This window comes from Schistocerca nitens, chromosome 7, assembly GCF_023898315.1.
Source record: "Schistocerca nitens isolate TAMUIC-IGC-003100 chromosome 7, iqSchNite1.1, whole genome shotgun sequence".
Classification (NCBI taxonomy): Eukaryota; Metazoa; Arthropoda; class Insecta; order Orthoptera; family Acrididae; genus Schistocerca; species Schistocerca nitens.
Window position 1 is genome coordinate 631500085 of NC_064620.1, and position 16256 is coordinate 631516340.

Genomic DNA, 16256 nt, shown 5'->3' on the forward strand with positions numbered 1-16256 from the left:
TGGGCATAATTTATTGATTAAAAATTCTGGATAACTCATAAGATACTAAATTTAATTGGCAAAGACAAATATGTAGAAATGCAGCAAATAAAGCAAGTAAAAGAGAATACTGACCTCTAAACAATGAGACTGACAGAAAGTGCAAAATAGCAAAGCTAGAATTGCAGACTCAGAAATGCTGAACTGTACAAGCATGTATGACTAGCAGAAAGATAGATACCACCTGTAGTGAAATTAAGGAAACGTTTGGAGAAATGAGAAGCAGCTGTATGAATGTCAACAGCTCAGATACTCAGCCATTACTAATTAAAGAAAGAAAGGCTAAAAGGTGAAAGGAAGATATGAGAGAAATATACACCGAGGTGAAGTGACGGGACGCCTCCTAATGCCACGGTGGAGCTCCTCCTGCTGGGCGCAGCGCAGCAGCTCGAGGTGGCGAGTGGACTTAGCAAGTTTTTGGAAGGGATATTGAACCGTGTCGCCTCCTATATCCGTCCACAACTACAAAAGTGTTGCCGGTGCAGGATTTTGTGTGCGAACTGACCTCTCGATTGTGTCCTATAAACGTTCAATGGAACTCATGTCGGGTGTTCTGGACGGTCAGATAATTTGCGTGAATTACCTAGAATGTTCTGACATGGCACATTGTCACCCATAAAAATTCCATCATTGTTTGGGAACATAAAGCCCACAAACGGCTGCAAACGGTCTCCGAGTAGCTAGACATAACCATTTCCTGTTAATGACTGATTCAGTTGGACGAGAGGACCCAGTTCAATCTGTGTAAACACAACCCACAACCTAACGGAGCCACCACCAGCTCGCACAGTGCCTCGTCGACAGCCCGAATTCGCGAAGTCTGTGCCACACTCGAACCCTAGTATTAGCTCTTACCGACTGAAATCGGAACTCGTCCGAGCAGGCCACGGTTTCCCAGTCACCTAGGGTCCAACCAGTCCGGTCACAAGCCCACGAGAGGTGCTGTAGGTGAAGGCACTGACGTCAGTCATCTGCTGCCACAGCATTTTGCTGCACTGTCCTAACGGATACCTTCATCATATAGCCGACACTGATTTCTATTCCGTGCAGCGTTGCTCGTCTGTTAGCACTGACGACATTACACAAATGCCGCTGCTCTCGGTCGTTGGCCACTGCATTGTTTGTGGTGAGAGTTAATGGATGAAATCTGGTATTCTTGGCTCACTCTTTACACTGTGGATCTCAGACTATTGAATTATCCTAACGATTTCCAAAATAGATTGTTCCACGCATCTAGCTCAAACTATCATTGCACGTTCAATGTCAGTTAATTCCCATTGTGCAGCCGTGATCGTTTTGGAAACCTTATCGCACGAATAATCTGAGTACAAATGACAGCTCTGCCAATGTACTGCCCTTGTACACTTCGTGTACTCGATACTACCGACATCTGTATGTCCGTATTGCTATCCCGTCACTTTTGTCATCCCAGCACACAGAGGAAATGAAATTGGAGACAATTTAATGGAAAGGGATGGAAAAGTAGGCAAGGTAAGAGATGTCATGTTACAGGAAGAATTTAATAGAGCACTGAATGACTAAAGTTGAGAAAAGGCACCTGCAGTAGACATAGTTTCCTCAGTGCCATTGAGATTCTTGGAACAGCCAGGCACGACAAAATATTCCAACTGCTGTGCGTGTCATATGAGACAGGTGAAATGCCTGTAGCATACATGAAAAAAAAGTAATAATTCAAGTTCCAAAATGGCAGATGCTGACACATGTGAATGTTACTGAAGCATTAGTTTAATGAGTCATCGTTGTAAAATAATGACAAGAACTGTTTAAAAAAGAATTGAGGAACTGGTAGAATCCAATCTTGTGGAAGATCAGTTTGTATTCCAGAGATTTGTAGGAAAATACAAGTAAGGTAGTTACATGGTCCGTAGATAATTTAAATGATTTCTTTTATCGAAATGATGTGGAATGAGTTAGTTTACAGGGCATGTATAGATGATGAGTGTTAATTTAAACAAACACATCTTGTCCTACTCATGCAACATTTAAAAACAAAGGTTTTTTTTTTTCTTTTACACGTTACCAGTTTTTCAACAGGAACTGAAATACTTTATGTTAAAACAGCAATACTGAACTGATGACCCACCATAGAAGACAGACTGGATAATGGCAAAGCTACATTTATAATGTTTGTAGATTTAGAGAAAGCTTAAGATAATATTGTGCCATACACTTCTCTGAAATTTTGAACCTAGCAGGGATAAAATAGGCTCACAGGCAGCAAGGTGCTATCCACAATTTGCACAGCAGCTGGACTGCAATTGCAAGAACTGAACATAAAAGGGAATCAGCATTAGTTGAAAAGGGAGGGAGACGGGGTTGTGGATTGTTCTCAATGTATTCAAGCCAGTAGATTGAGGAAGAAGTAAAGGAAACCAAGGGGATATTTGGAGAAGGAATTAAAGTCCAGGGAGAAAAAATAAAAACTTTGAGGTTTGGATGATCAGTTGAATGGCAGTTTGCTGGTAGCAGGCTATAAAATTAATATAATCATAAGTGAAACAGTGGTAACAGAATGTAATCACATTAATTCAGCTGAGGACAAGGGAATTAGATTAGGAAATGTGATACTAAAAATAGTTGATGAATTTTGATAATTAGGCAGCAAAATAACTGATGATAGCAGAATTAGAGAAGACATAAAATGGTGACTAGCAATACAAGAAAGTATTTTTGAAAAGGAAGAATTCGTTAACATCATATAAATTTAAATGTTAGGTAAAGTTTACTGAAGGCATTTTTCTGGAGTGTAGTCCTCCACGGAAGTGAAACACAGTGGATAAGGTGTTCAGACAAGAATAGAAGCTTTGAAAAATGATGCTACAGAAGAATGCTGAAGATTAGATGAACGAGTTGAATAACTAATAAAGATGTACTAAATCATATTAGGGAGAAAAAAAATTTATGGCACAACTTGACAAAAAGAAGGGATTGGTTGATAGAAAACACGCTAAGATGTCAGTGAATCATCTATCTGTTAATGGAGGTTCAAATAGACAGGAGTTGCAGTAATTAGTTGGATATGAAGAGGCTTGCACAGGACAGACTTGCATTACACCAGTATTCAGACTGAAGATTGCAACTACAATAACTTGCATTTTGCTCTGCTTGTGCCTTCAATGTCAAATTGGTAAATTAGGATCATAGACCCAACGTTTCTAGTCATATGGTCCCTAGAAGAAACTTTTGATGTATTTTTGTGAACCTTTGTGATGACCAGGAGAGCCAAGGATTCTTGTAGTTCATGACAAGGACTATCCATCGTGCACAATGAGGATGTAAATTAGTGCTGGTGCACTGTCTTCTGGAAAATAATTAATTATGATAAATACTGTGTGATTATAGAGGAATGTATGCAAATACTGTAATGAACCACTTTCAGCATCCCAGTTTTGTTCTCTAGCTGAATATGTCTTTGGTCTCTATCTCTCTGTCTATTTTTCCCAAAGTTTTTGCTAGCCTCCTTTTTTACGCATAATCTGTGTGCCTATCTTGATCGGTTTTAACATGTGAATAGGTTTCTTGTCAGCTACTTTCACAAATCTCTTTTCACTGACCTGCCATAGCCCATCCATTAGAGGAGTCATTATGCTCTAAAGTTTCTTTGATTAACTTTTATTAGTCCTTTCTTTATAACAACAGCTGGTTTGTCTCAAGCTCTATCTTTTTTTATACCCTTCATGGTATACTTTTTATTTACCTTCTGTAATTGTGATTTTCAGTTAGTGTATATAAAAAGGCAAGGTACTTCGAAGAGGGATAAACAGCACAGTTTCTCTCATTTACAGGCATCACCACCTGACACACGGCCTGTTTCAGAAGAAGAAGAAGAAGAAGAAGATGATGATGATGAAGAAATCCTGGACAACTTTAATGAATATCAAAACAATTTGGGGCTGGTGTGTCACAGTTGCAATGAGACATTTCCAAATCGGCAGCAGTTTAGACAGCATCTGAAAATTCATCCTGATGCTAAAATGATAAAATGTAAATATTGTGGCAAAGGCTTTGAAAAACCCAGTCAGATGAGACTGCACATTCGGATTCACACTGGATCGAAGCCATTTCAGTGTGACGTGTGTGGTATGAGGTTTGCTGCAAAAAGTTCACTCACTAAACACAGAAAAACTCATACAAAAGACAAGTCAGTGTTGTATGCTTGTGATGTGTGCAATAAATCCTTTAGTCGAAAGGAGTACGTGACAGAACACTTACGAACTCACACTGGCAGTAAACCGTACGAATGCTCCATATGTCATAAAGCATTCGTCGGAAGGACAGGTCTCAATCATCATAAAAAAATCCACACAGACAACAATTCTAGGAAAAGTACTGTGTGTGAGATATGTGGTAAAAACTTTACACGTCACGCACTGTGGACACACATGAAATCGCACAATAAAACTCATCGTTGTGAACTTTGCGGTAACTTATTTTCAACTAAAACTGCTTTAAAAATACATATTGCTGGCTCTCACTTAGGTCATATGAGCCACCAGTGTGATATCTGTGGAAAAGGTTTTATGCAGAAGAACCACCTGCTACGGCATATGGACACACATATAAGAGAAGGTCAAGATGAAGACAAATTTTCATGTGACAGCTGTGAAAAGAAGTACAAAACTGAAGAAAAACTGAATTCTCACAGAATTCGTGAGCATTCTAAACCTGGTGAACGCCCCTACTCGTGTAACATATGTAACAAGAAGTTTTCAGGTCGCAGCACAGTGATTTACCATCGGCGGTCCCACACCGGTGAACAACCACACGAGTGCACCACTTGCGGCAAAACCTTTACTCGCCCTGACGCACTGCGACAGCACACACGTTCCCACACAAATGAACGGAAGTTTACCTGTTCAGTATGTAACAAGAAATGTTCCAGCAGAGATACGCTAAACAAGCACCTCCAGTCCCACAAGGGCACAGAAGACAAAGGTGATACCACTAATGCTGATAACGTTCCACCTGACGAATGTGAGAAAGTATGTTCATTAGACAGAGACCAGTGTTCACATTCCACACTGCACACATCCTCAAGACCCCATCGCTGCAACATTTGCCGAAAATCCTTTCGTTACCGTGACAGTTTAGTTAAGCATACCCAGATACACTCGTCAGTTAGCCTGCAGTTACCAGGAGCAAATGAATTACCCAGTCTGTTTTCATTTCATATGTGTGAGCAATCGTACACTCAGGACTGTGATGAAGAAACTCAGAAAAATACCAGTTTTTGCACTGTAACTGAATTGTTAAACCACAATGAAGCACAAGAATTAAGTGTCTCTTCAGCAGCCGTAACTGATAGCAGTCTTGTTTCCGAACTGAAAAATACTGCTTCAGGATCAGTAGCAACGCGGAGGCCGTTCAGTATAACTATTGATGGAAATCTGTGCTGCAATTCTGATGTGTTGTTACCTACTGATGATAGTATAGTAGCATTAGTGCCTGCTCTTTCACAAGAAGTGTCTGATCCCATTGCAAAAGACCCACACAATGACAAAGATCAAAGCACTGCAATTACAGAACAATCTCCTGCAGTTGCAACAACAGACAGTGATAATGTACCACAATCGGAGCCATGTTTCTCAACAATACTTTCAAAGTCGTTTGAACTCCAGGCCATCTGATGTTTGATATACATTTTCTTCAGGGCATAAAAAATGACTGTAGACCTGAAATTATTCTTTTTGTAACTTTCTATAAAATGTTTTCGGAGTACACTTTTATGCTCTCAAATTTTATTTCACCTGTAATAATCTCCCAAAGTGCATAGTGGCAGTAATACACAAACTACTCAACAAAGTACAATACAGCTTTTAACACATTCTTTATTAAAATCAAGGTATAAAAAGTAACCCTACTTGAGTGTATCACTGAAAAGATTGTCTTTTTCTCTTACTCAATTAAACAGTATCAGCCATGTACCATTTACTGCAAAAAGTTACAACTTCAAAGCAAAGGAGTGCACCGATGTGTGCATCTGAAGAGTTGGTAACATACAAGAAATGCTCTGGAAGACCAGGTGAGGCACTTCTGGTTAGCTGCCAGCAAGAAAACTGCTCTCAGAGGGCAAGAGCCAACACTGAAATGCAGACCCACAGACAGTTTTAATCTGTCACAACATTTCATTAACTGTACGCTCACCACTGCAAGGTACCAACTCTCACTGTACAAGTTCCTGTAATGAGTGTGAGACGCTGGGTAGAAATCATCTGATTGCATACATCGTGCACCTACTGACCTGATGGCATTTCTGTAAAAATGGGGTAATGTAAACCATGAATTATTCAAAATTAAAGTAATGACTGGTATAAGTTTTGAAATCTCTCTCTCTCTCTCTCTCTCTCTCTCTCTCTCTCCCTCCCTCCCCCCCCCCCTCTTTCTCCAATCACCATACCCATTATTCGCAAACCACATGGATCACTGGACTCACATTTGGGAGGACAACAGTTCAAATCCAAATGCCACCATCCCAACTTAGGTTTTCCACGATTTCCCTAAATCACTCCAGGCAAACACAAGGATGGTTCCTTTGAAAGGGCACAGATGATTTCCTTCCCCATGTTTGATTCACTCCGAACTTACAACCCATCTCTAATGACCTCAATGTCAATGGGATGTTAAGTCCTGATCTTCCTTCCACAAATAACTGTGAAGTGCACAGCAGAAGGTGCGTCCCACTGTGCCATGTATTCTGTAGCCATTCATACTACCCTCCATTTTATATGTTCTGTATCCCCTGTTAGTCTTATATTGTACGGTATCACCCACTCGAGCAAGATCCCAAGTGTTACATGAGCAATCTCCTATAAGACTGACTACATTTTTCCAGTATTCTACCAACAGGCCAGACTCTGCCACTTTCTTTACCTAGAATTATAATTACAATTTGCACCCACAGAATTTGTTATATCCAGTAATTTGAATGAGTTGCCTGATTCTAGCTGCAACTCACTGATATTGTAGTCATAGCATACTATGCTTCTGTGTTTAATGAAGTGAATTCATTTATAGTACTGAAAATTTAAGGCAAGTTGCCAACCTTTGTACCATTTTGAAATTTTATCAAGATCTGATGGAATATCGTCTGGAATGCCCCAGGGAAGTGTGAGAGGTCCGCTGTTGTTCTCTATATAGATAAATAATTTGGCAGACAGGGTGTCGGAAAAATGTAAGTTAATGTCGACGAGGAGGAAGAACAAACCTGTAATGTTCAGATACAGTATTACTAGTGTCCTGCTCGACACGGTCAAGTTGTTTAAATATCTGGGTGTAACGTCGCAAAGCGGTATGAGGTGGGAAAACTGTGGTAGGGAAGGCAGGTGGTAGACTTTGGTTTTTGGGAGAATTTTAGGAAAGTGTAGTTCATCTATAAAGGAGACTGCATACAGGACACTGGTGCGACTTATTCTTAAGTACTGCTCGAGTATTTGAGATCCGTACCAGGTCAGATCGATTAAAGATGTCAAAGCAGCTCAGAGGCGGGCTGCTAGATTTGTTACCGGTAGGTTCAAACAAGTAAGTGTTACAGAGATATGTTGGGGACTCCAGAGAACTGGCATTTGAAGCTGACTGCTGGACAATTGTACTGGTACCATCAGACATTTCACACACGGACCACAAAGATACGATACGAAAAATTAGGGCCCGTACGGAGGCGTACAGACAGTCGTTTTTCCCTCGCTCTGTTTGTGAGTGAAACAGGAGGGAAAGTGACAAGTAGTGGTACACACACCATACAGTGGCTTGCGGAATATCTATGTAGATGTAGAATATTTCTGCAGCTATTTCAGATTGTTACATATAATGAAGAACTATAATCTGAAGCTACTGTTAATATTATTCACCAGATCATTAATGTACAATATGAATAGCAATGGCTCCAACTTGCTTCCCTGGGGCACATTTGTCACTTTTAATTGATTATAGTGAATATCACACACACACACACACACACACACACACACACACACACACACACAGAGAGAGAGAGAGAGAGAGAGAGTGATATGCTTCCATAAATGCTGAGTCATAGACAGGTACAACAAAAAGATTGCTAACAACTTAATCATTAAAACAAAAGGCTTTCTTCTGCGTTAGACAACACACACACACACACACACACACACACACACACACACACACATACACATTCACACGCATGAAATTCACACTACATGACCACCTGGTCATTTAGAAAGACAGAACCATACACACAAAGAAAAAAACACAAAGACAACACAAACGACAATGGAATTCTGTTGGGATAGGCACCAGAAATCAGTGCGCGTAAATACTGGCTCTCTAATCTATGTTAACCTTTGGCATTGGCCTTGTGGCTGCCATACGTTCGTAGATGTTGAAGCTGATTGAAAACACACACACACACACACACACACACACACACACACACACACACACCTGACAATTCACAACCTAGTTGAAGGCCATCTCTCTCAGTTGCTGGCAAAGAAGTCCCGCTTCAGGACTCCTCCTTATGTACAGTACAAAGGTGGGACTCCACAGTGACATCGAAGCCTGTCAGCACCAACTTGCATCATCAATGATACTTCACAACGACACCATGAGGTGTGTGGGCAGTGCATGCTCTGATAGCCTAGATGTAATCTTCCCCAACAGTAGGTGACGTGTCTAAGACCAAATGGCGCCACCCACGTCTGGTGGCAGATGCAGAGATGACCACACCATATCGAGCAGCAGACCCGGTGGCCCCAGAGAATATTCCTACTCGTGTTGACCACCACACAGGACAGCCGTTAACTTCTGTACCTGCCTTCAGTGGGCAGGTTACCTCATCTGACACTTGATGAGCTCAAGCATTATGTGCAGGAAGATGTGCCAACTGTTGGTTAATGAAGACATGTCATTTCCCAGAGCAACTCAGCCTCTGCCCTAGCAAAAGACAGGGATGCTGCTTCTGGTCAGTGTACCCAATTCTCCCAGGATGGTTCTCTTCATTGGCTGCCTCCATATGTTTGCAACAGAGATGAACTACAGGTCCACTTGTGGTGGTGAGGTCACAATGGCATACATGACAGCAGAACATCTGGCCCGCCACAAGATCTCCATCAGGCCCGATTGCCAGCTAGGAGTTGGGACAGTTGGGGTGGCTCCTTCAGTGGAAGGGTGACAACCTGTACACTTTTGATTGCAGGTCCCCCAACTTGAAGGGGGTGTTGTGAAAGAGGGCTGAGAACTCCTTCTAGCCCTGGTGCAGTCTCCAGTCTGAAGATTGAATAGTGATTTTGTGAGTCATTTCTGCTAGCATTCTTGTGGATACGTGTTATCTATGCTTTTTTCTAACCACTGGGTAGAGTTATTTCTATGGAATATTATGAGAGGCGGAGCAGATTCGGCTTCCAAATTCTGTATAGGTTCTGATACTGTTTGCATCAGGCCCTGGAGCCTTGTTTGGTTTAGATGTTTCCCAACACCACTAACAATAATACCTGTATTGCTCATGTTGTCAAGTTGTGCAGTTTTTGTCCTGTTTCCTTCTGGTTTCTGCAGGTGCAAAGGCACATCCGAAAGCTCCCTTCAAATTTCTGCTTTATAAAATTCAGTTACTATTAACAGGAACATGGGAAAAAAAGAATTCCCTTTGTTTGTGCCCTAATGTGTGACACTATGGATGAAATATTTTTTCTCGTTTATGAGTAGCCCTGTATGTCAGGACCTTTAGTTCGTGCACATAAATTCAACCACTGCTAAATTCAGGTATCTTACCGGGAAAAATCATGGTATGGTTGGTTTTTACAGGTTTTCATTTGTTAAATTACCATAAGTAGTAGAAAAAATATGATGGAGTATTCCTTACCACAAGGTGCAATGCAGAGCAATTTCAGGTAATGTAGAACTATGACACGGTAGCTTCCATGCTCTTGAGGAGGAATACTTCCTCTGGGAGGAAGGTAGTGTGTAGAAAATGTGAGGGGGGACACCTCTCTCATTAGAATGGACTCGAGCATAAAGGAGTCAGTACAAGTGCAGGCAAGAACCGTAAGATTGCACCTTTAAAAATATACCATGAGAAACATGGTTATAAATATTCTGTGGCTTTAGTTAGAAGCAGCCAAATAAAAAGTACAAAAGAGAAATTAGGTCACAAAGTAAAGAAAAAGACAAGTCTATAAGTAGGAGTGCTACCCCAGCACCTGTGCCCACGGTGGGGTGTGGGGCAGTGCTCGTACAGTGCACCTCACTGACAGCTTGCTGCTCTGCCATCACTCCAGGTACAGTCACTGTCTCTGGATTGTGGTGCATACATTTTTGGTCCCCACTTCATGACTGGCTCACATTTTAAATAAGCCACAGCTACAGTATATTTGGGTCTAGCAGCTCGAGTCAATTGCAAAAGATCGTGAGAGCCAATTGACTATAATCAGTGGTGCAACCAGTGCTGATAATTTGTACTTGAAAGAGTGCTGCAGCACAACAGTGCTATATCTAAATCCCATGTGACAGCATAAAAAAAATCTTGTGCATTATACCAATGTACTTGCACAAGTGATTGTACTTGATAATGCCAAGCTCACTTTCTAACCTCAATCGTGTCATTTAGAAATGTGTCAGAAAGGGAAAACCACTATGATGTTGACACTGACAGATTCCTAGTTTTGGTGCCACACACAACATACAGGAAGACTTCTGAGAGTAATAATAATAATAAAATGCACATGGTAAATAATTTCTGGCTAACAGTATAGAGTAAAATTTTAGACGGAGAACATCACCACCGCATTCCTGCTCCAAGCAGTTCTCCAAACATGTAATGCTAAAAGAAAGCATTTGTCCAGGGTGCTTCTGCAATGACAGTAAATGAAATGGAATGGCACTCGAGGTGAGTGGTCATTGGACTTCTCCCCACCGTTTGGTGGTACGAGTAGGGTTTTCTTTATCCCCTTGAGGTGATGGAGGTTGTAGGCTTGTGAGCACACATTCCTCCTTAGGACTCCCCACCTTGGTTTTGGGAGCAGCGGTAAGACTGTTTTAGCAGAAATATGTTTTTCATTCTCTTCTCCTGCCTGCTGCAAGGGGCTGTTACTCTTGCTGACACCAGATTGAGCTGCCACCACTATTTTGGGTGTAGGAAAGCTTGTTGAACTGTCAATGTCTGGGTGCTAACACTATTTTCTGTCAGGCTGCCTATCGCTCTTTATTTCTCTCCCTCACAACCAGCCCCACAAGCAGTCGCTGTAACAGAGAGAGAGAGAGAGAGAGAGAGAGAGAGAGAGAGAGAGAGAGAGTGTGTGTGTGTGTGTGTGTGTGTGTGTGTGTGTGTCATCGGTTGGCAATCTGTTCACTCTACTTGCCCCCACATGAGGTGCCAAAAGAAGAGGTTTCTGTGACCTCCTTACTTAGCTCCCACACCCCTTCATCCTTTGTGGTGATTTTAACACACACAACATGCTTTGCAGCAAGCACCTGCTGCAAGGGTATAGCAACCAACAGCTTTTCATGTCCTCATGTGTGAGTTTGTAGAACACAGGGTACCGCACGTATTTCAGCACTGTGATAAAGTCGTTCACTGCTATTGATCTCTCGGTACACTCTCCAGCCCTCTCACACACTGCTCAGTTAGAAGTGGTCAGTAACTTGCACTTGAGTGATCACTTCCCCATCTGGATTCACATGCCAAACAGAATTGTGCAAAAAGTAAATTCGTGCTCAGTAGGGCACACTAGACACATTACATATAACTTGCTGTGCTTGAAAACCATAACACGGTCTAGGACTGGGTAGGTCATATTGCCAAAATGATCCACCGAGCTGTTGAAGCAACCATTTTGCAATCTTCAGGCCAGTTGAAAAGGCAGTCTGCTTTGGTTCAATGGCTGGCCAACTTACAGAGAACCTCACAAATTTTCCAGGTAGCAAGGGAAAAAAAATGTCGCCGAATTATTAGGAAGAACAAGAAGAGATTGTGGCAACAGTTCCTGACCACCACAAACTGTTCCACTGAGAGTACAGTCTTATGGGAGGCCATCAGGAGGATTTCTGGGAGAGAAGGAAGGGGCCTAGTGGCAGTTGCAATGGGGAGTGGAAGTCTCCAGATCAAGCTGCAAGACACTGCTCAGACTATGGCAGTCTATATTGCTACAGTTACAGCCACTGCATCACGATTAAACTTTCCGGCACTACGGAGTGGTTGCTGAGAGGGGCAGCTGGGACTTCAATTCCATCACCGACGAAGAATACAACTATCCTTTCTCCGTGTGGGAGCTGGATTCTGCATTATCTGCAGCTCGTAACATGTCACCTGGGCACGATAGGGTCCTTTATAGTATGTTATGGCACCTCACAGGGCGAAGCAAAGAAATATTCCTCATCCTTTTTAATCTTATTTTGGCATCAGTGTACTTTACCGACTCACGGTGACAGGCCATTTTAAATTCACTTTCAAAACTTTGGAGGGACTTATTATACCTGAGTAGCTATTGTAGTGTTGCTCTCATTAGCTGTCTGGGAAAACAGATGGTTAACCACTGCCTTGTCTGAATCTTAGAGTTCAGACAGCTCCTTCACTCACTTTCAGTGTGGGTTTAGGAAGTACTGCTCCACCTCTGATCGCCTGGTCCACCTGGAAGCAGCTATACCATAGGCTTTCCTGCACTGACATCACCTCTCGGATATATTTGTTGAACTGAGGAGACGTACAATATCACTTGGGAGGCACATTATCCCAGCAACTCCTTTAATGAGGTTTTCAAGGATGTTTTACCATCTTTTTATGGTCCTTCCTCTTGGGCTGCTATTTTAGATGTTGAGTTGGTAACATCCCCTGTGATTGCTTTGAGCAGAACAGTGGCCCTCAACATAGTGTTTTAAGTGTGACTGTCTCTGCCACAGCTGTTAGCAGTGTCGCGGTCATTGTTAAACCGTCTGTCCAGCGTTCTTTGTTTGCTGACAACTCCTACCTTTTGTTCCTCTTCAAGCCTTGTAACAACAACTCGTCAGTTGCAACTGACTCTTCGACGGTTGAATGAATTGGCAGGGAAGAGAGGTTTTAAATTCTCAACCGAGAAGTCTTTTTGCACTCTTTTAACTGTTTGTATTATGTTTTAAACTTTCCTGTGTTGAGAATGGGGGGCACTGTTCTTAATTTTAAAGAGATAGTGATGTTTCTGGACCTCACATTTCACTCTCAACTTACACGGTTGCCAACCCTTCAAACATGAAAAGACAGTCCCTAAAACCACACAATATTTTAAAATGTCTTAACTTGTCTGCTCTAGTTTTACAGGGCTTTCGTGCAAATTCGGGTAGATTAAGGGAGCATGGTGTATGCATCCACAGGACACTCTCAGCCACGAAGAAATTTGGCTGGCCAAAAGCAGACTCTTGACGAGCCTCAGCACAGTCGGCAGTGAGCCACTGCTTCACATCGGGCAACAACCCCTCGCAATGCGCCAGGCCCAGTCCACGTCGTGCACATCTGCGTGACAAAACGTTGCTCTATCACCGATGGGAACCCACTTTCCTACACAGCATAGACCGATGAGGCCCTACGTAATTCGTGCAAAGGATTGCCTTTTTGGAGATGGGTGTGGCTAGTTTTCAGGTTTAACACCAATGTTAGAGGAAGTCTCCATCTGGGATCCTACAGAAGCCCAGAATTATTTTGGAGTTGACAAATTTTAAGAAATACTGTGCTCCAGATTTTATGTTTCAATTTCTATTTTTTAACATTTTTGACGGGCATTACAGTTTTAAATTGTGTACACTGATTGCTGCCATCAAGGGGACTCCCTTAGGTGTTCAGTAATCTACCCCAACAGTGTCTTCAGGATACATCTTCCTAATCATTATATTGTATTTTCCATAGAGCTCAAAGAGACCCTGACTCTCTGTACCCTACAATTCCTGCAGCATGTGTACCTAGCAAAGAAAATGGTCCAGCTTGTGGATGACCAGCTGTACAACCTACAGCAGTGGGGAAAGGAAGCACCATTCAGCGCACGAAAGTTTTGGGGGCATTCTTGATGGTTTTATTTGCAGTTCCCATTTTAATATTTTTGTGACCTTTATCCATGCTCATCTCACTATATTTTAGTACAGATGCCGAAGATCTTGCTGCTGTGTGGCCTCACCAATGTGTCACCATCCAATTTAATTACATTAAAATAATATACAGTCAATACCATTTACAGCAACATCGCTTTTAGTGATGTATTGACTATAACAGTCAAAATCCAATGGTTCCCCCTAAATTGCATGTAAGCTCCCTCTAAATTATATGTAAATGCTATATTAAGAAAAAATTGCTTAGTACAACATTGCTTATTTTGACTTATTGTGTAAAACAACATATTTTTCATTAAATTTTCGGAGGAATGTGTCGAGTATAACATTCAATATTTGTTTTTGTTTGTTAACTACTTGGAGATTACGAACAATGACGTAACGCCATGTTCAAACTCCTGTTTTCTGTAGTTTGTTTGTTTCAAATCAATTTGTTTGTTTAACAGCCAATGCAAGCATTGCTTTAAAAATGCTGCAAAAGAAGAGGAAAGTATTTAACATTGAAGAAAAGTCACACATAACGCAATTAGAAAATGGGGAAACACACTTCAGCATCACAATTTCTACAATTTGGAAAGACAGGGAGAGAACACAGTCTTTTTGAACACCGCTTTTTTAAAAAATCTCTACTTACATGGTTTAAGCAGAAAAAAATCAAACAATGTGCTGCTTCATGGTTCGATTTTTCAAGCGAAAGCTAATAAATTTGCACGTCTGTTGGAAATCCAAACTTCAACAGTTGATCTTGGATACAATGTTTCTGAGCTCGCCATTATTTCTTATTTTCAAAGAAGTGTTATATACAAATGCAACATATCTGGAAACTGCTTATGCACATCTTAAATGTAAAAAGCAAACAAAAGATAGCAGAACAGTGTACTGAAGTATGCATTACTCTATTGCATTTCAAATTTAAAGCAACTGGTTGAAATCAAAACAAAACTGTCTTTACTGTGATAGTAGAATACTAGAAAATTAAATTCCAAAATGTGTTATTTTTTCAACATATAGTGTGGAATAACAGTGTATTTGTTATTGATGTTCTGTGGTTGTATGTGCTGGATATTTTCATTATAAAGAACACTGTCTTTTCATTTTGGTGCTGTTGATTAATTTTAGTAATGCAGTAATTGGAATGACTATCATACTATGCAGCACTTATAGTAAGTTTTAAAGATGCTCAACATGTTACCTCATTCATTATCGAAGACCATGTTCGACATGTTTGAACAATTTACATTGTTGCTGCTGCTTTCTTCTCTTATTAAAGAGTTTTACAATTTTCTGGCATGTTATAGCTGTAAGTGCTGCATAAGTATAAGAAAAATTCTCTTCAGCCCCTTTCCATGAATAGCATACTGCAAATACTGTAGGCGTATTGTACATATGATACTTTTTGAAGTTTTCACTCTTCAGCAGCCTTAAAATTTATAGATTAGAAATTTTTATTAAAAAAAGTGTGTGTGTGTGTGTGTGTGTGTGTGAGAGAGAGAGAGAGAGAGAGAGAAGAAGAAGGAGGAATTTTTTTTTTTTTTTTTTTTTTTGTTGCAACTATTAGCTATAATGACCTTCGACATCGATAAACAGGTTTCGACTGTATTTTATGTTGCTTCATTTATTTTTAAACATTTACAATTAAACAGAATTAATAATTAAACAGCAGAAAAAAGTTTGTTTCTGTACTTTTATTTATAGTTCCAAAACATTCTATAAGAATCATGCTCAATTATACAGGTCCAAAATTTGAGCGATATGGACTTTCAGTTCCTTGTCCAGTTTATCATTCTGAATGTGCTTTTGTACTACGGGTGCCACTCTTCCATCATGGTTCATTACCCAGTACACTGAACTGCCTAGATATTTTTTTGCTTCAAGAGTGTTCTCTGTGCCAGTGATTGTAATGTATGCCAGATTATCTGAAAAAATATTCGCATAATATTACTCACTGCACAATTAATAAGAAAAAAAATTGAGTGATAATTTGTTCCACAAAATATAAATGTATGAGAGGAACTTAAAACAAATATTTTTCTCTTGAATGAAACAGCACAACAAACAGAAAGTGAAATCAAAATTTTTGTATCAGTAAGGTGATTATGATGCACCTGTTGTGTGAATGAGCAATTTATTTACTTTAAAACACATTTTGGGAA

General features: G+C 40.7%; 2 protein-coding genes across 6 annotated transcripts in view; one reads left to right on the forward strand and one right to left on the reverse strand.

Annotated features, from left to right (window-relative positions):
• LOC126194901 (zinc finger protein 594-like) overlaps positions 1-15159 on the forward strand; it is an 89539-nt gene extending 74380 nt beyond the window's left edge. For 2 of the 3 annotated variants that reach the window (XM_049933255.1, XM_049933256.1), the window contains one exon: positions 3846-6320. In XM_049933255.1, the coding sequence (XP_049789212.1) occupies positions 3846-5687 (1842 nt within the window). In that variant the 3' untranslated portion in view covers positions 5688-6320. Of the gene's footprint in view, positions 1-3845; positions 6321-14549 lie in introns of those variants that run through there. The other variant, XM_049933258.1, reaches the window with a different exon arrangement.
• Positions 15160-15770: 611 nt separating this feature from the next.
• LOC126195266 (testis-expressed protein 10 homolog) overlaps positions 15771-16256 on the reverse strand; it is a 194624-nt gene continuing 194138 nt past the window's right edge. For all 3 annotated transcript variants that reach the window (XM_049933792.1, XM_049933794.1, XM_049933793.1), the window contains exon 10: positions 15771-16019. In XM_049933792.1, coding sequence (XP_049789749.1) covers positions 15826-16019 — 194 coding nt within the window. In that variant the 3' untranslated portion in view covers positions 15771-15825. The remainder of the gene's footprint in view (positions 16020-16256) is intronic.